Source organism: Diceros bicornis, chromosome 15 (assembly GCF_020826845.1).
Source record: "Diceros bicornis minor isolate mBicDic1 chromosome 15, mDicBic1.mat.cur, whole genome shotgun sequence".
Classification (NCBI taxonomy): Eukaryota; Metazoa; Chordata; class Mammalia; order Perissodactyla; family Rhinocerotidae; genus Diceros; species Diceros bicornis.
In genome coordinates this window covers 33375228-33395912 of record NC_080754.1, presented here as the reverse complement: position 1 = coordinate 33395912, position 20685 = coordinate 33375228, and the positions used below count along the sequence as shown (strand labels likewise).

Genomic DNA, 20685 nt, shown 5'->3' with positions numbered 1-20685 from the left:
TAATCCAGGCTTTTTTATGTGGGTGGAAGCTTGTAAAGATTGAGTCATAAGAATTGTATTTTCAGAAAGTTTTGGAATGTGGGTAAAAGAATGACAGAAGGGGAATGACTTCTTCACTCCTCTTCTAGTTTGTGTAGAGTTAATTGGTCCTTCTGCCAAGAATGCTTACCACTTCGACCCATAGGAATTTGAACCTTCCCTTGAGATTTGTTTTGTACGTTAGCTACTTCAAGGTTTCCTGATACGCTCTGCCCAAGTCACCCCCCACTCCTTATACCTACTCCCAAATCATAACAAGCATAACTGCTCCATTGTTGTGCCTTCAGAGATTTTTCTATAGGTCTTTATAACATTTATCAAATTATATTATGCTATTTACCTTTCTGTCATCTCCACCTTGATGGCTTGGAGATGACTTATTCATCCTAAAATAGAGCTCAGCAAATGTTTGTTGAATAAATGTGTTTACTAGGTACGTACTATGCCATTTGTTTATTTAGGGGGATCCACAGATGAATGAGAATCATCTTTCTCTTCAAGGAAAATGGATGGGAGAGATTTATATATGTATAAATCCTACTTCCAGTTTCTAAGACTTGCTTGGCTTAATGTAAACTAATTTACTGTATACTTATATGTACCTATCTGGATTAAAAAAATCACTAAAGCTCTGTTTCTTTTAATGGGAATGAGGAAGGTTTCTAGTTTTTATTTAAATGACGTTTGAAAAATTTTACAAGTTTCTGTGATGCTATTGTAATGGCAGAGCTTAATTCTGTTCATAACATTGTTTTCTTCCTTTGTCTATGGCACCTTAGTGTTTTTTGACTTTGTTGACCAGTTTTTCTTCATTTTTTTCTATTAATGGGCATCTCCTGAAGTTTTACTATATGCTACATCCTCTGCTAATTTTGTGGAAGGTGCAGAGATTAGACCCACAGGTCCCTGCCCTGAAGAGTGTGCAGCTGGATGGGGAGGCAGCTATGTGCTCCAGTTGAAGGATAAAGTGTGTTTCTTTCGTTTGATGCTTTTCTAAGCAAGGAGACAGTTACATGGTTACTAGAGTTCAAAGAGACTTAGCCACCACACCCTAACTTTGGGTAAAATGTTTGGGCAGAGGGAAAAGACTACAGGACCACTGAGCTCTGGATGGGAATGCAGGAGAATGATGAGGTTGGCTTAATGGCAAGAAGATCAGCCTGAGGTTGAGGTGAGTGAAAGTGGACATAGGGAAAAAGTTTGAGAAGTGGGAGGATAAAAGTCCAGAGTCCAGTGGTTTGTCTTAAATGTGCCAACAGGGAAAGGTAGTGAAATGAGTTCATGCTGTTTATCCTCAGTACTGTTTATACTGTTTACTTTAGAATAGATTAGAGAAGGAGGAAAGATCCAGGCTCTGAACTTGGCTTGGCTGTGAAATGTTTTCTGTAATTCCCAGTCTGGTTACTGATTTACAAACGTAGCTGGATGTGTGACTGTTTTCCAGCTTGCATTAGAGTGGTGATACGGAGACTGCAGAGGCAGATCTTGAAAGGAACTAGAGTGGATGCAGAAGAAATTGTGGATTGAGCAAATAATATTTTGGTATAAATGAGATTCTATATTTGAAAGTTCTTAGTAAACTCTGGAGTGCTAAATCAGTGTATTGACAATACAATTCTGTGTGTGTATGAGTGTGTATACTTCCTTGTAGTTAGTGAAGGTGTTCTAGGTTCTTTTCTAGCTCAGTCTCTACTCATATTTTGTGGATACCAATTCAGCCTCTACTGTAGGAAGATGCAGGGTCAAATCACAATGACTGAATGCACTTCAGTCTTGCTGTTTAAATATTAAGAAATCGCTGAGAAGAGTCATTGTTAAGGTAATCAGTAATTCATAAATTCCTTGTGCCTGTTATGATGTGTGAAACACATCTTCATGTTTATGGTTTAGCAGTGTATGCTGTTGATGGAATAAAAGATATGGATTTAAAAAATTTTTATATTTAGTTATGGAGTTTAAATATTCTATATATAAACCGTTACAAAAAGCACAGAAAACATAGAAGCCCAGGAACTTACCACCCAAATTTAATAGGTGTTAATATTTTGCCTTATTTGCTTCAGTCTTCTTTAGTTTGTTTGTAAGGCCATAGAAAGAACAGCATATTTAGCAAAGGCGCTCTTGCCTGTTTGCTTCTCTCTCTAGAGGTAACCACTACTATAAATTCACTTGTGTTAGTGCCATTTATTAAAAATATGTTTATTTACTACAGGTGTATGTATCCATAAACATTATGTTTTTAATGTACTAAAATAAAAAAATATAAAATTATTACAGTTCTTCACATGGTTATCCACATGGAAAACTGCAATAATTTTATAATTTTTATTTTAGTTAGCACATTAAAAACATTAAAAATATTGTTTTGGCATAACTTTCTGCCCTAATAACATAAATTGAAGTGGCTTTTAGACTTTTTTGACCGTAATCTACAGAATGATACATGTTTTACATGACCTAATACATACCATATACACGTTTGTGTGTGTATGTAAAAACTGAAAAAATTTCTCCAAACTGTGATTTTCTGTACTATGTGTGATATATACTGTATTTTCTAGCTGATTCATTCTTAAATGCTTGTCCCAGATTTAATAAATTGATTTTATGACCTAATGATAGACTACCACTCATGATTTGAAAAACATTAATCTTAAATTAATCTAAAAAATCTAATCTAATCTTAATTAATCTAAAATTAATACTGATTTTAATATACAAATATAAGGCTTTGTAGTATAATAAAAGTGCTTCAGGGGCTGGTCCGGTGGTACAAGCAGTTAAGTGCGCGCCCTCCGCTGCGACGGCCTGGGGTTCCCCGGTTCGGATCCCGCGCATGCACCAACGCACTGCTTGGCAAGCCATGCTATGGCAGCGTCCCATATAAAGTGGAGGAAGATGGGCACGGATGTTAGCCCAGGGCCAGTCTTCCTCAGCAAAAAAAGAGGAGGATTGGCAGATGTTAGCACAGGGCTGATCTCCTCACCAAAAAAAAAAAAAAAGTGCTTCAGATAATAAGGCACTGTATTAAAATAGCATTCTTTTGCACAAGATTTGATTACATTCATGTTGGCTAATTCATTCTGAATATTTGTTTTCTGTGAACGGATTTAAATCCATACATGTCTTAGCCATTTAAGTAATTAATATTGGTTAGCTAAGTGTTTTAGAGGATGCATGTGATGGATATGAAGCTCTTTTTAATGGAAAAGCTTTTATTAAGTTTCTTTTGAGGTTTATTATTAACAAGCCAATATAGAATATCTCCTTTTAGTTTATTCTGACTGTGATTTACCTGGAGTCCAGGAGGGCTGTCTTGGTGTCATGGTGTCAGGAAAGGAAAGCACTCTTGCTGGCTCAGAAACTGACTCCCAGCTCTGTCGCCAAGAAACTATATATAGCCTTAATAAGTCCTTTCTTCCTTCTAGCCCTCATTTTCCTCACCTTTTAAGAAAGGGGGTTAACTAGCTCATCACTTTCATTCTGTGAAATGTAGGGTTCCTTGAACCTGAGCCTCAAGTTATTTCTGAGAATATATCTGATTCAAAAGAACAGGACTTTCTATTGGAATTACTGGTTTTGCAGTTGCATTTGAGCAAGGCATGAGCAGGTCTTGTTCAGTTTATTATGGTCTTGGGCAGGAACGATTCCCTCTATCATAAAACCGTTTCAGAGTAATCTTGACGTCTCTGAGATCTGCCTGCTTTTTTGTTGTATTCTCTCTCAGTGAGGGACAGGCTATGTGAATGGATATGAGAACATACATAAGTGCTAAAAATGGCCAGGGAGTGTTTCTTCATTCTGTTTCAGTTAAATGTCCTCACAGGCAAATCCAATGCTGCAGAAAGAAGTATGTCACCTCTGGTGAGCCCAGGGACGATTATATTAGTCCTACACATTGCAGTAGTCTGAGGCTTTGGGGAATTTTCCCCTTTAGTGTGAGTTACATGTTTGAAATAGAGTGAGGACATACCACCTAAACTACCCATCCTTAAAACAAACAAACAAAACAGCACTTTTCATCATAAGAGTTGTTTGCGTATATGTTTGTCTTAAGAAGCAGGAGTTTAAATTGCAGTTTAGGGTAGAATGGATCTTGGAGACCATCTCTTCCCATTTGCTTTCTGAGAAAATAGGCCAGCAAATGCTCTTGCTTGGATCTCCAGATGGAGGCAAAGTTAGGGGCAGATTTCTGGTGTCTTCCAAGGTTCCCATTGTGTTTTGCTTTGCAGATTCTTTTTAGGCAGGTCTACATTTAGAGACATGTCTGAGGGTGTGGACCCGTTAAGGAATGTGATTATCCTTAAAGTAGAGATCTGCTCATACCTGAGGGACTAATGAAGGTGTGTTTTTCCTTAAGGACACCAGGATAGACGTAAGTCTCTGGGAAAGCATCCTCTGAACCTTGATGACTGAGGCATAGGCTAGATTTCAACCCCTCTGACCATGGAGGACTCAGCTTTCTCTCAGCTGCAGTATGCAAAACATTCTTCTCTCTTTTATTATTGCGACAGTACTTGCCCTCCCTTTATGGAAGTGGATTGAGATTTCTGGACCTCTGGGTTCTAATTCCGTGGTTAACATCCTTAGGCCAAGGACCAGAGCTAAAGCTAACTATTTGTTTGTGACACTGTGCTTGGCACTGAGCAGGTACTATGTGGATTTTTGTGAATGAAAACTTTATACTAGCTAGTCACTATTTCGTGTCTTGCGAATTATAAAGTTGATCTTCCTAAAATACTACAATTGATTTTTTAAAGTAAACAAAATCCTTTTCTTTTCATGATAAAATACTACTAATGAGCCTTCATGTCTGCTCTTCCCCTCTCCTCTGCAGTGTGCCGAGATTTTGCCGTGCTAGAGGACCACACCCTGGCCCACAGCCTGCAGGAACAAGAGAGTGAGTAATGGCCCTCGCTCATGCTCCTTCGGTTTTCTTTTTTATTGGTAGCTTGAGGCAAGTTTCTTAGGGTGAGGCAGGAAGAGAACACAGTCACTGGGCTGCACCATCCATCCATCCTGAGGGATTTGTCTAGGCAAATGACAGCTGGGTGAAGAATGAAGTTCTGGGTATTTTGAAGTAAGGCAGCGGCCAGGGATTAGAATACTGTTGGGTGTGTGGGAGGAAAAGAGGAACTTGAACCTTTTTCCCTGCTTTAGCGGTATAGGAGGAAGACACTGGTTACACATATATCTGGGGTATGTAGAAAGCTGGCATAGGGAACTGTTCCTTCCCCTAGAATAGGGCCTGAACAACTTTTTCCAGGCAATGGTGGTATCTAGATTGTGGATTTTTCTGAATGTTTATATATGTAATTATGCAAAGTAAATCTAAGTTATATGTATTAGACAAAAGTGCATATTTGTGAATATGTAATTTGTGAATCATTGATTCATATGTCAATGTAAAAATTAAGTATTGAAAAATGTAGTTTATAAATTGAGTGGCAACTTGTAGGGCCAAAAGAACACTGGCCCTGGCTTTAGAACATTTGTATAGAAGTCCTGGCACTGCCACTGTTTTGCTATATGCAAATGCAATTTATTTAACCTTTCTGGTCCTCTTGTTACTTAGTGGAAAGATGAGAATAATAATTCCCGTGCTGCCTATTATGCAGCGTTTATTGAGAGCATAAAATGAAGTGATGGGTATGAAACTCTTTTTAATGGAAAAGCTTTTATTAAGTTTCTTTTGAGGTTTATTATTAACAAGGCAAAACATTGTAATTCCTCTCCTCAATCTTTCTGTCCAGTCGAGCATCATTTGGCATCGAACGTTCAGCGGAACCGTTTGGTCCAGCATGATCTCCAGGTGGCTAAGCAGCTCCAAGAGGAGGATCTGAAAGCCCAGGCTCAGCTCCAGAAGCGCTACAAAGACCTGTGAGGATTTGGGGAGTGGGAGGGAGTCGTGCCAGGACTGGTTTTCTCTGGAGCCAGCAGCTGGGGCAGGGAAGAAAGAGACTCTCCGTCTGTCCTTCTGATTCCTTTCACTATTAGATTACAAATCCTGTAGTGGCTATCCCATAGTTTTCTTTGATTTGAAAAATTTTCTTTGATGTTGGAACACTTGACTAGGTTTTGGGATATGTGGATTCTCGTGTGAGCTTCAACACTTATCTGTATGACTTTGAGTCATTTGGTCCACTTCTCTGAGTCTGTTTTCCTTACCTGTAACATGGGGAAAATAATCTCTGTCCCCTTTGCTCATAGGTTGTTTGGGGGATCCAGTGAAATATGGGATATCAAAGAACTTTATGAGTTACATTGGGTTCCTCTACTGTTTCCTAGCTGTGTTTGCTGCTCTTGTTTTCCTTGAACCCCTTGCATTTCAGGTAGAGGCAGAATCTTCTCAAAAGCTCTGAATAGTACACTCAGTTCTTTTCATAACTTTAGTGTCTGACAGAAATTCTGTCTTGGTTACCTCCTTTCATAGTTAGATAAATGGAAAGACCATATCTAAGGTCTCTTCCAGCACAATGACTTTTTATTCTTTTTCCATGTTTTAGAGCTCACAGGAGAGTGGCTCTTATACCTAAATCTCTAATGGTGGATTTAACCACAAGATATTGTTTTGAGGAGGAAAGGTTAAAGGAAGAAATGAAGGGACTCCTCATTTTACTTTAGTTGTCATGTTCAAATGTACAGGAAAGCCTGTTGTTTTTGTTGCCTTTGAGGAAGGGTTTGTCTTTCTGCTTTATTATTGGTAGGAAGGACTTTATTCATCATTTTGTTTAGCTTCCTTATTTTGTATGTAAACACTCTTATTGTTTCTTGCTAAACCTGACACCATGAAAGGCAGTGGAAACCACAGATATGAATTAGATATAGCCATTGCCTTTAAGGGCCTCAAGAAAAAAACTCTGAGCATTCTAGAGATCCATGCACAAGGCACGGAGAATTTAATGATAAATTTCACGCCTATGAAAGAGAAGAGACTGGGAAACCAACACAGGTGATATATTTAATCTGAACATTGATGGTTAAATAGGATTTATAGTGACAATTGGGGAAAACCATTCTAGCCCCAGGGAGTAGCGTGCATAAAGGTCAGAAGTAAAAATACCTGGAATCTCATGGTAGCTGCAAGGTGTTCAGTATTGATGGAGTGGAGAGTACGGTTAGGGGCATAGGTCAGAGATGAGGTCAGCAAAGTAGTCAAAAGCTGTACCAAAAGGTCATATAAGTTATGTTGAGAAATTTAGGTTTTATAGATTTTATATTATAAACAATGGAGAACCATTGAAGGATTTTAGATTTTCATTTTGGGACCTACTCTGGGTGCTGGGAAAGTAAAGGATTGGAGGGGGCAAGATTGAAGGCAGGTATTGAGCAGTCGTCAGATTAAGAAATGATGAGATTTGAATTGAGGACAATGGATGAGAGAGAGAGAGGGAGGGGGGAGACGATGAGGCCTGAATTGAGGGTAATGTTAATGGAGTTATAGAGAGGAACAGAGAGATTTGAGGTATATGGAGGCTCAGTGTCACACAGTTGAGATGAGAGTCAGAGCTAGAATATTCTAGAGTTCTAAATTACTGCCTTTTAATTATTCACAGTGCTGTGTTATGAAGGCCAATTCTGAGACTGGTGCAGAAGTTTAAGATCCTGAATTAGGGTGATGATAGTATCATGCGGTTATTCACAGATTATCAAGACAAAGCACTGTAAAATATAAACCCAGATTTGGAAAGTGATGGATTATAGATCCTAAATGAGAGCAGAACCAGGTATTATATTTCTGCCTAGGACTTCAGGGTTTTGGAGGTGTTCCTGGCTGAAATAAGTAAGCTAGAAAGGAAGTTTTTCAGTTTTCATACCCTGACCATCTTGATAGCTGAACCTCATGGGAAGGATGAAATGCTGTAGGTTTTAATGAAATGGAACCTTTCACTCAGTCTGGAGCCTGGGACCCCTGTCCAGTCAGCCTTACTGATCGTTAACTGCTCCTTTCTCACTAGATTTTGCTTCCTGAGAATTCTATATAATTAGCTGAATGAGCTAGAACTGATTCTTCTTGGAAATATGGTTTGAAATAATTAAGCTCAACTTAAACTTCACCTCTTTATTTTCTGTGCTAGGAGATACATCTTCTGTGTCACTTCTGGCCTTTAACGTTTCGTTTGGATTTGCCTTCTCTGCTCTGCTTCTGCTTTCTTCCCATCTGTTATCACCCTGCATGTAGTTAGTTGTTGCTTACTCCTGAATGGATTTTACATTAATTTGGGAGGTCCTGGTGGAGAAGTCTGAAAACTAAGACCATCATTTTGTGTATGATTCTTAATTATAAGAAGTGAGTGAATGAAAAGAGGATACATTTGTTCTGAGTAGATTTTTATTTTCAGTTCTTTGGATTAGTTGATTAAGAGTCCTAAAATATTAGACCTGTAATACGAAATCATTAAGTCCAAAAACTTTTATGGCCGATAAGATGACATGAGAGGGCATGATTCACTGGTTATCAGTGGCAGGACCAGAAATCAGGTCTGCAGACATCTTCTTGTCCAGTGATTTTCCTACTGATTCTAAGAAAGTCTTGCCATTTCTGGCCTGTGTTCTCTGTCTTACATTCTCTTCCTCCCTTTCTGTCTTGTGTGTGCGCACACACATACATAAACACCTGCGTGTCTGCACACACATCTGCTCTCACCTACATATACCTATTTCCAAACCATTGGAAAGTGACCATTTCCTTACATAAATGAGAATAGTTTTCATCCCCTCAGTTTTGTTAGTGTAGAATAAGGGGGGTTCAATTCCTCCAGAGAAGTTTGGATGTCCTGCCCCACCCCGCCCCCCACAATACTTTTCAATTACAGAAGACTGCCATTAAATCTGAAATATACAACCAAGACTGAGACTCATTGAGTACTTTAAGTTCAGTTGGCAGGGGGAGAATGAGAGGATATATCTGTTTAGCAAATGAACTGTGTATATAAATCACAGTTATAATTTTATCCCAGCATCTTTTTAGATAGTAAACTCCAAGCATGTTTATGTCTGTCTTTCCTAGCTAACAGTTTTGTGTAAAGGTTGGCTCCCCAGAGCTCTTGCATTCTGGAATTTTAAAGTGCCCATTGACTCTACTTAAAAACTGAAAACAGAAGACTTGTGCACCTAGGGGTATATTTTGTAGCATCTCTGAGAGATCCGAACCCCCTTTTCTGTTGGAACTGCTGTTTTAAAGGTGCTGTTTTTAAAGGATCTGTTTCTTCCGCCAAGGTGATTTCTCTTGTTTCTCCCACCAAAATGTGTTGCGAGCTTCTGAGTGCAGGATGCAGATTTCTTCATTTTTGTATCCTCCATAGTGAGCATAGTGCCTGGACCATAGCAGGTGTGGTGTAAGTCTTTGTTGAATGCGTTAATGCTAAAACAAAACACAACTATGGTAACAGCAGTATTACAACATTTGATTTTCTTAGTGGCCAGAGTATTAAGGAAACTGGCATCAGCCACAGAGGTTCTGTTGGAAACCAATGCTGGGGAATACAGTTTTTTTTTTTCCTTTTTTTAAGTATAATTTTTTTAAGTATTCATTCTTGAAACTGAAAAAAAAAAATACGTCTAATAAAATATTTATGAAAATCATTTTAAAGTCGTACCACCACCTCTAGGTGACTGCAGTATTACTGACGTTTTAGTGAACTCACTCCTAAATTTTTCCTGTGCACTTTATACATAATTGGATATTTGTGGACATTAATCTCACAGTCTACATCTCCTTTGCAGAATCTTGGGGAAACGTGCCTGTCTCTGTAGAGTGGCGCCAATAGGGTGAGGTGATATGGTGGTATAGAGAAAGCATAGAGCTTTCCATTATGGTGTGTGGGGATCAGATTCTGGTTCTACCGCTCGTTTTCTCTGTGATCTGAGGGAAATGGTGTCACTACGCTGGGCCTCAGTTTTTTCATCATAAGGTGTGACAGTATCAACCTTGTTGCATCGTCATTGTGGGGATTAAGTGAGATAAAAATACACACTGGCTCACAGTGAGGATTCAGTAAATTGCGTTATTTTTAGGAAGAATCATTTATTTTCTTTATTCATGTTGTTTTCACCTTTGTTTTTTAGTGAACAACAGGACTGTGAAATTGCTCAGGAAATCCAGGAGAAACTGGCTATTGAGGCAGAGAGACGACGCATTCAGGAGAAGAAAGATGAGGTACGACTTAGTTAATGCCCCTCCACCCCATGGAGGAAGGGCTGCTCGGCTCTGGAGTAGTTACTTTCTGTATTCTTGGGCTCAGTGTAGGGTTGCTGAATGGGCAGCAGAACTCTCTTTTGGGGTGCATAGACCAAGGATTGCCTTCCATGGACCACTGTTTATTGCCCCTTGAGCAGTTGCATAAGTGGTGAAGTCTTAAAGATGATGATGGGTAATTTGACATAAGGTGTGAGTTAGTTTCCTAGGGCCACTATAACACCTTACCACAAACTTAGTGGCTTAAAACAACAGAAATTTATTCTCTCACGGTTCTGGAGGCTAGAAATCTGAAATCAGGGTGTTGGCAGGGCCATGCTGCCTATTGGGAAAGATCCTTCTTTGCTTCTTCCTAGCTTCTGGTGGCTGCTGACAGTCATTGGTATTCCTTGGCTTGTAGCTGTATCACTTTAGTCTCTACCTCCATTGTCACATGGACTTCTTCCCTGTATCTTTGTGTCCTCTTGTTTTCTTATAAGGACACCAGTCATTGGATTGAGGACCCACTCTAATCCAGTATGATCTCTTCTTAACTAATTACATCTGCAAAGACCCTATTTCCAAGTAAGGTCGTCTTCCGAGGTTCTTGGTGGAAATGAATTTTTAGGGGACGCTATTCACCCCAATACAGGGTGTTCTGTCTATGGGTTATTCCTGCAACTTCAGAGAGAGCAGACCTTGAGTGTAGCCAGAGCAGGAGTGAGGGAGTAGTCATTGTGAGGCCAGGAGCCATCATTGCTCTCACTCTTTTTTTGTTAATGGTTTTACTCTCCTATGATATATTGCCTCAAGGAACTAATCTGTTTGAGTCTGTATATATTTTTAAGTTGTGTTATTTTTAAAGCTGAAAATGACTAAAATTAGCAGTAGTATCTGGTTTGTAAGAAGACTTGAATTTGCAGTCAACTATTACTTGCTTTTGTGTTATGTTTTCAGCATTTCTTATCAACAGTTTCTTTTCAGTTTGCGTTGATTTTGTGTCTGCTTTTTTTCACACCTGTTGTGCTGTTCTTGGCCACTGTCTTGATTTATAATGAAGACAAAAATGATTTATCGTTTGTAATAGTAGGTTGAGCATATGATTTATTGTATACTCAGAGACATTTTTAAGGGTTAAAGGGGGCACTTTTAATAATTACACAGACTGATACTGTCCTGGGCAAAGTGGCATATATGATCACCCTATTAAATAGATATGATCAGGGTCATCAGTAAACTAGCCTACATATACTGCTATGTAGGCTGAGCCGTGCTTGTTCCTATAGGACTCCTTGTTCGTTGCCAGCTGGGTGTGAGACACCTGGTATGAGTGTATTTAGCTCTTTCTTTAAGCAACAAATCATGATTATGTCATAATCAGAACTGCGAGTAAGAATTAGGGATTATTTTCTATCCTTGCTGTTATCAACACAGGAGCTCTTTCTTATGACAGGATGTGTTGCCTCTTTATAGTCATGATTTGGCTTTGGGGATGAAACTGAGGACTGAAAGAAGTGATTATATTTTGTAGACAGGAAAGCTTCTATTTTAAAAATAACAGAGTAACGAAGTTGGCTTCTTATAAATGCAACTGGTGTTCTCTGATTTTTTTCCCCCATTCAGAGAAAAACAGGATAGAAAGAGAAATCAAAACACTTTATTTTAGGCATGTAGAATCCAGATAGCAATCACAATGAATAATCTCATGGTAACACTGTATGAAGTAAGCAGTGTAGTGATTAATTCCATTTTTCAGATGAAGAAATTAAGTCGTGAAAAAGTAAGTGACTGATTGCAAGCTATAATGAGATGCCAGAGAAATGTCTGTACAGTTCAGGTCCCCTGACTGACTGCTTCTGCTTTAGATATACTGTGACAATATAAAACACGTAGACTTTGGAGTTAGACTGCCCTGGGTTTGAATCTTAGCTCTTTAACTTTTAGCTGTTACTTTCAGCATCTCACTTTACCACATAGAACTCAGGTTCCAAATTGGAGAAGTCATGATAATTGTATATATCCTAAAGGGCTGTTGTGAAGTTTAAATGTGATCATGTGTATAATGCCTCTGGTACATAAGTTAATAATTGCTCTTTCCTTTTTGCTTTCTTGCCAAGTGTTTTCCCCACCCTTCTGCCTTGATAACAACTCTGATTTCTCCTATAGAGAGAGAGGTGCTAAATTAGAAAGGGGGAAAAATAAACAGACTTAAGTGTATTCCAGCACGGTGTGATCTGAGGGATCTTCAGGAGTTTACTTGCCTTTCCAGGCCTCCACTACCTTGCCCTCCACTACTGTTTGACCTACTGAAATATTCCCCCTTCCGCAGTACAGTGGAGAGATTAGATGAGAAATCCAGTTGTAGAGATTTAGTGAGACTAGCCTTTAAAAACTCTATTCAGACTTTTTGACTTCTCAACTGATGGCTTAGTTGAGAAGATGGCTGCTGTGCCAAGATGTTCTTTTATCGTAGAAAAATGTGACTCTCAGCTGACTGGTATGTTGTTAATATTAAATGAACAAAATTTGCATTGGTATTTGTCTTTGAAGGATGTATGATAATGCTTATTTGTTTATTTTAGTCCAGGGTGCCTCATAGAGGAGACTGAAACTGAGACAAGAATGCTGATTTTTCTGGCCAACTCGTGAAAAAGCATTGCTTGTTACTCATGAGCTGTCCTAATTCTTTTTTATGTTTTTTTCTCTATGCTCTTTTACTTCCCTGTGGAGTCTAATAAGTTCTTATTCAGCAGCAGGACTGTGGAAAATTCCTCTTTGGATTATTCCCCCAGATCTCTTAGAGATTTTTGGGGTCACCTCTCTTGGGTAGTTTATAACCCCCCAAAACAACCAGATGTAGAATTCAAGGCCTCTTTCCTGTTGGCACAGAGATTTTTTTCTGAAAAACATTGTATGTGAGAAGTAGAGTTATACAACTTTGTGAGGGTGAAGTAACATTTCTAGCTTTGTTATGGTATAATTTTATTGTGTTTTGTTCAGAGCACAGATGTAAGGAAAGTAACATTTTCATGCAAGGAGAGAGATGTAGAAAAGTTAAAAAAGAAAGAAAGAAAGAAAAAAGATCTTTTGTATTCTTACCAGCATTGTGGCTTCCCCCTCCTTCCCGCTTCCCCCCCACTGCCCTCCCTCTTTTTCTTTCTCCCTCCCTCTCTTCCTTTTTTTAAAAACTCTTTTTTTTTTTTTTTTTGTGAGGAAGTTTAGCCCTGAGCTAACATCTGATGCCAGTCCTCCTCTTTTTTGCTGAGGAAGATTGGCCCTGGGCTAACATCGGTGCCCATCTTCCTCTACTTTATATGGGACGCCGCCACAGCATGGCTTGATGAGTCGTGCGTAGGTCCGTGCCCGGGATCCAAACCTGCGAACCCCAGGCCCCCGAAGCAGAGCTTGAGAACTTAACCACTATGCCACCGGGCTGGCCCCCAAAAACTCTTTTACACAGTGTCTTAAATATAGTAGTTGCATTTCTCTCTAGGAGGCCTGTTGAAGGTGCTTGTAGCCTTTGGGAATACTGGACTGAAGGAGTTTGTAATTAAGAAAAGTGGGCTAATTCCACTGGGATCTTTCTCTTTGGTCACAGCATAAGCATTTGTCACTGTTGTTTAATAAAGCAAGGAATGGGTGTTTAATTGATTTAACTTAGTTATTTTTAAACAGAACTCTTAAGTGTGTTGTGTGTGTGTGTGTGTATGTGTGTGTGAATATGTGTCTTTGAACCTAGGTCCAAATATATGTGTATGTGCAGTTATTTTAGGGAAAAACATGTTTTTTTGCTTAAGTAAACATTAGCATGGCCAACCATGTTATGAAAAGTCTGTGGCACTAGTCCAACAATTTGAGGCCATTTATAATATGAACTGTTCAGGGATAAACTTAGCAATCAGTTTACATTAAAAATTAATCTAGTGTGAACTGTGGTACTTTTTCATAGCATTCTTAAGGTGATTAGAATTTCATATTCTAAAAGAATATTTATATATATAAGTTGGTAATATTTCAAGAATAGCTCAAATAGCAATGCATTTTAGCTACGAAAAAAATTTTCCTGTATTTTGGCACTTTAAAAATAACTTTATACATATATATTTGGCCAGAAAGGGGGAGTGAGTGGGAGGGAGGCTTTTGGTTGTGAAAATTCTTCTCTCTTCTTTTCCTAGTTATATTGATGTTTTTACGTTAATAGAATTGATAGTATCTTGTTTTCTGGTCTTATAACCCTTTTGGGATTATACCTGCTTTGAGTTCCCTACTGAGTTGGATGTTAATGTATTAATTGCTAGTTAAAAGTTTAGCAATCTAATGGAATAGTTTTCCTTTTTTTCTTCTTTCTGATAGTTCTTTGACAATCACATTTTCAGATCTCCTTTTGTTTTTCTGTACTAAAGATTTCCTCATTTTGAAACCCACTATCATTGTAGGTTAGAGGTGAAAACTTTCAGGCAGAAGTCCATGGTTCAGTGATTTGTCATTGACTTGAGAAAGATGGGCCTAGCTCCACTGCAGCTGGTTTGCGTGAATGCCTCTCTTAGAGCCCTCACCTCTGCATGTCATACGTTGTGCTAGTCATTTTGCTTCTAACACTTAATAGATAAGAATTTTGAGGACACAGACCATGTATCTTGTTTCTGTACAAGTCTCTAGCAGAATGTTTGGCCCGTTGAAGGGAATCAGTAAATCTGTGTTTTCATTAAAATGACTTTCCTGTAGCATTCTAGAGATCTTTAACTGTGTCCTTTCTTATGCTCACAGTTTCAAATTTCCCAGAGTTGAGTGAGCTTGGATAATAGAAAAGGGAGAGATAAAATATAATCATAAATTCTCATTCCGATAAACATATTTACTAGAGAATCTTCTATGTAACAGTTATTTCTACATATTAGCCCAAAATAAGCCTACCTGATTAATATGATTCATTAAAAAATAATTGAAAATGACTTCAGAAGGGCTCATAAATTCTTTTAGATGTGTTTTCCCAAGGTATGTTTTGTGGAACACTAATTCCATAAGGTTTGAATTTTTAATATAAAAAAAGGCTTCTGTCTCAAATTTGGCAATCCTGGGTTATGGGAAGACAACAGGTTTCTTTTCTTTTATCAAAGTTATAAAATCTGCTAATGTGTATTTTAAAGAGTTAGATATAATACATGCTTTCCGTTGAATACTTTGTGTTTTTTGGAGACTCTTGAGATCACTGTTCTCAGGAACAAAGCTTGGACACTGCTGTGCGAGACTAACCTTTAACGGGAAAAGCTAAGGAGCAAGGAGATTGTTTATGTCAGGGGTGACTGAGCTGCATCCAAGCATGTGGCTAACAATGGCTGTCTTGAGCTTGTTTCAGGGGAGATTCCTTATACTGAAATCACCTCACTGAAGTCATTGCACAGTAATGTTGGGAAGCAGGGGGAAGAACTGACTTGGGCTAAACCACAGTTATAGTAGAGCAGCAGTTGTTCGTTGAATCCTTTATCCTTGCCCTCCCCAAATCTAGCCAGCTTTTCTTCTCACCCAGTTGAAGCTTACTCATAAAAGTGCTGCGAGCTTAAAAGAGCAAAAGGTTTGGGTGCTAAATTGCATGACACATTATGATTATTATTTTTCTGCTTGATTAAAAGCACCTCCTTTGACTAGCTAATACATGGTAAAGAAGGGGCATCATCCTTGTTTCTCTCTTGGTTCTTCACACTGAGAAAACAGCTTATTACTATGTATTCATTAGGACTAGATTCAATAGCAGGAAATCAATTATAAGGTCCCTGAAGTATAGTTTAATAATTTCTGCTGGCAGTTGGACCTGGTAATTTTCCCTTGTATTTTTACTCAGTGTGATAGCAAGAGAAATTTTTTTGTATTCTGTAAAACAAACCACTTAGGTTTGGTAGTGTTGGGTGCCTAGTAAACATGACAACTCAGGGAAGTTTTGATTTTCTTCCTACTTCAGCTCTAAAAAGTATAGGGATTTGGTAAACTCTACTATAACAGATACTAGTTTTGGGAGAACAAGTTATCTGTCCCACCTCTTTCTGTCTAACTAACTGATTGATATATTACTTTGTAAGACATCAGATGTCATGAACCTGACACAGGGGCTGGCACCTGGTAACACAAACAGACTTATCAAAATATGATGCATTAGGGAGTCAAGACGTCTGACTTCAAGAGTAAGTAGTTCAAACTCTTCATTGTACAGATAAAGAATTGAAGCCCCAAGAAATTCATTTCGGTAGTTAATATTTCTCCCACTGTCTCTAAAACATCTCTGGTTTGAACTGGAAGGGAAAAAAAATCATCTTAACTTGGAGATTTAGGGAATATTTTCCATCAAAGTATTAGAAATTCAAATTTCTTTGCATGAAAATTATACTTGTGTTAAGTAGGATTGTGTTCTTTACCTCTCATTCTGAGATGCAACATTTTGTGAGTGCCCACTGAATTATGTGACACTATAGCATGGGCTTTTACATAGATTATTTATCAAATGTATACATATATTTCTTTCACACAGTTTGATGAGAAGCTTCCAGCATAGAATTCAGTTAAAGGCAATATGTTAATAGTATAATGAATTTAGGCATTTATTTAACATAAAGTTAGATTTGTAAGGCTATCTTGATGAACATTAAAAGCCGAGTATATGGATAATTATGGCTAATTTACCTAGCCTCAGCATCAGGCTTGTTTCTACACTGGCATGCAAGAAATTGATTCATTCAGATGAATTTTTTTTAAGTTTGCCTTGCAGTCTTAGTATATTCTTCATTTTGATTTATTCAGAAAATTGCAAAAGGAAGAATAGTAATTAGTTCTCGCTTCTAAGCACTTACTGTATTCCTTATTATAAATATGAAGAAGGCGCCTCAGACCACCTATGATTGTTGTTACCATTTGTACCGGTGAGTATTGTTGCCATATTTGTATGATCTCTAAGAATCTGGTGATAGGTAGGGGCGTTCTCTCCAAAAAAGTGTGTGTGAACAAAGTTTGTGTGCTGTTTTATGGGGCTTTCATAAAAATAATCTTCAGTTTCAGAACACTGTCACTCTCCAGCTCACGTTAGTAACCCTTCATCCCTTATGTTGTGGACTCTAGACCTCTTAAGATTGTCTATAAGGAATGCCTGTGATCCAGCCTATGACTGTTTTTCTAGCCTCACCTTTCTCTGCAACACCCCACATCCTCCGTTCGAATTAGTATATTGGTTGTTTCTTAGATTGATGCCCATTAAAACGTTCATAACTTGGCTGATGTTGTTCAGTCTCCTTACTTTGCCTATTGGAATCCGGTTCTTTGTTCAAAACCCAAAACAAATGCAAAACCTTGCACTAATTCATTTAAGCAGAAATAGTATTCCCTCTTTTGTACTCCCATAGACATTTTTCCCCTATTTTTAAGGCATTTATAATTTATTTGTAGTATAGTTATTTGTGTACACCTTTGTTTTCATAGGGGGATAGTATGGGGAGCATTTTGGGGAACAGGGTCAGAATGTTATTCATCACTCAGGAACTGCTAAAAACTTGCCTGGAGATGAAGCAGGGGGTACACAGCGGGAAGACTTTTTTCAGTTGACAGTGGTACTCTCATGCAAAGCTAAATCAGAATCAGCTGAAGAATTCTTTTAAAAAGTTATAAAATTATAAATATAATTTACAAAGTTTCATAGATTACCGCACTCTTTCCCATCCAGACTTACTGAATAGATCTTGGAAAAAGGGCCCACAAATAGTATTTTAAAAATTCTGTTGTATAACCAGCTTTAGGATTACTAGGTTTGAATGTCTTCATATTGGGTTAGATTTAAATTTCAGTGAGAAAAAAAGCCTTTCTTGCCCATCTGGGATCATGAGCCACTCCTGTTGAGCAGCCGTCCATGGCATTTGGATAGCATGAGCTTAATGCCAGAAAGTCTGGAGAGCTGTAGACAGAGCCCACAAAAGCTTGGCAGTGGAATGTCGAACCATTGACCTGCAAGGTCACTGTGTGGAGTTTATTTATTCTTTGGTAATATTTATTTCCATTCTCTCTGTATTTGCAGGACATAGCTCGCTTTTTGCAAGAAAAGGAGTTACAGGAAGAGAAAAAACGAAAGAAACACTTTCCAGAGTCCTCTGGAGCCAATGCTTATGGAGATAGTTACTATTATGAAGATGCAGGTAACAGTGTCTACATCATGACCTATGCTGTCCTCAGACTCAACTGCAAGATGCCCCTTTAAATTTGTCCGTTAAGTGACCTTAAGGCCCATTTAGATTTGTGGCAGAATTCTATCTGAATCTGGTGAATTTATCATGACCAGAGCCAGTTTTATGGCTGTTAAAACTTGAATGTGGTTTTGTAAGATTTGGCGTGCATTCTTTGGTGCCGTTGCCACTTGGAATGTTGTATTACATTCTAAGCATATAAACTGGGCTGTGGAAAATGGCAGCTGAGTCTCTGGGCTTGATCTTCCTTAAGAAAATCTGGGTAGTACTGTTTGAAGCAGCAAGGTGGCATGAAGAATAAAGAAGGTAGACTGTATGTCAATTACTGGATAAGAAAGCTTTTTTTCAACGCTTCTTGTCTTTTAAACCTAGGCCAATGGTTTAGCCTGCTGATGACAAAATTAGATTTTAAGATTCTCTGTTCATTTTTCGCTCTTGGTGCTTTCTTTGCTGTTTGATAACCATATGGAAACATTTCTGAGGGAGAGGTTCCTTCAGAGTCTCTCTTCTCCAGTGCCTGCTTTTGCAGTGTGATGGTGGTGGCAGTTGCGGTGGTGGTGCTTCTGAATAAAGTGTGTTGGGAAACGAGTATTTGCAAGTATTGTTCAGTCCTTTTTAAAGATCTGTCAAAGGAAAGACATTTCTTATAGTTTCTAGTGTCAGTATTTATTGTTGTTCAGCTGGGAGACCATACGTGGATACCAAGTAAATAAAATCTAAAGGCAGCTTCTAGAGAGAAGAGATTTTAAGGTCAGTGATCCCAAAGGCCCTTGCAAACTAATTATCAATTGCTTTTCTATAATTTCATTATAAAAGGTAAGTATGTGTTTGTCTTTGATGAGTAGAATGAAAGGAATGTATATATAGATAATAGGATTATTATAGTTGGAGTAGTCTTGCCCAGTCACATTGTTGTTCTAAATTTGTCATAATCAGTAGAGCTCAGCTCTTTGGCATAATTAGTAAGCAGGTTGAGTCTCTATTTATTGCTTAATGTGTTTTTCTTCCACTTGTAAAATGCTCAGCTCTTTTTTGATAGCCATTTTCCTTATGCTGGCTTTTCTAATGAAATCATGTATTACATGTATTTAAAAAGAAAAATTGGGGCTGGCCCAGTGGCGCAAGCGGTTAAGTGCATGCGCTCCGCTGCCGTGGCCCCGGGGTTCACCGGTTTGGATCCCAGGCGCGCATCGACGCACCACTTGTCAAGTCATGCTGTGGCGACATCCCATATAAAGTAGAGGAAGATGGGCATGGATGTTAGCCCAGGGCCAGTCTTCCTCAGCAAAAAGAGGAGGATTGGCAGATGTTAGCTCAGGGCTGATCTTCCTCACAAAAAAAAAAAAATTATTGCCATATTTTGCTATACTACAGAGCAGAAGGTAGAGAGTTACTCTTCAGCCTTAATTACAATCTTAGAAATGTGGTCTGGTGGTTTTTGTTTGTTTTTATTTTTAATCCTACTCTAGAGACGTGCTCACTGCAAATAAAAGTAACTATTTTAAACTTTTAAGTCTATAAAAACGTTAGGATGGCAAGTAATTAAGTACACTAAAATATTAATTTTAGTCTTCCTCTATTAAAACCTTACACTGACTTGAATTAGGACTCAAACCTGGTTGTTTTGACCCAAGTGCTATCATCCTGATTCGTATCTCTAGGGCAGGAGACTATATTAAGAATTCAGTGGTTTTTCAGGGTCACTTAAAAGTTTAAAACATCAATTCTATATATATTTTAACTGCTTTTGTAAACTTATAGAGAGTGGCTCTATATGGCTATATATGTCACTTTTTTGGAGTTGGGGGCATTGGGCATAGGAAGTAGTGACCTCCTGAGCATATGCGTGTAAATATTGGAAATTCTCTTCAGTTGTGTTGTTGTTGAGAGGTTCTATACTCCTGAACATATGATCCTCATTTATATGCCTTTGAGTTAAAGCAAGTTGAGTTCCCCAGAAACCACATTATAATTCAGCTCGTATTTACAAAGCAATCCTTACATTCTTTGCAGTGGTCCTTTCCCAACACATAAGGGATATTCTTTAATTGTACTTCTCTATCTTTATGTGTAATATGATTTTTGCCTTACATAATAATCACAGTATATCATTACAGAAATGGTCTTCTTTTCAGCTTTTATTTTACTTAGATGGTAATAAATTAATCTTTTTAAAATCATTTATAGATTTTCTACAAATTTGAAATTATCTAAAACATCTGTCAAATTTACATCAACTGGAATGGTATATCT

At 38.1% G+C, this 20685-nt stretch overlaps 1 protein-coding gene across 3 annotated transcripts in view; it reads left to right on the top strand.

The window, feature by feature from the left end:
* CCDC50 (coiled-coil domain containing 50) overlaps nt 1-20685 on the top strand; it is a 68471-nt gene that overhangs the window by 22637 nt on the left and 25149 nt on the right. For all 3 annotated transcript variants that reach the window (XM_058556111.1, XM_058556112.1, XM_058556114.1), the window contains exons 2-5: nt 4877-4939; nt 5793-5919; nt 10108-10198; nt 18267-18384. In XM_058556111.1, the coding sequence (XP_058412094.1) occupies nt 4877-4939; nt 5793-5919; nt 10108-10198; nt 18267-18384 (399 nt within the window). The remainder of the gene's footprint in view (nt 1-4876; nt 4940-5792; nt 5920-10107; nt 10199-18266; nt 18385-20685) is intronic.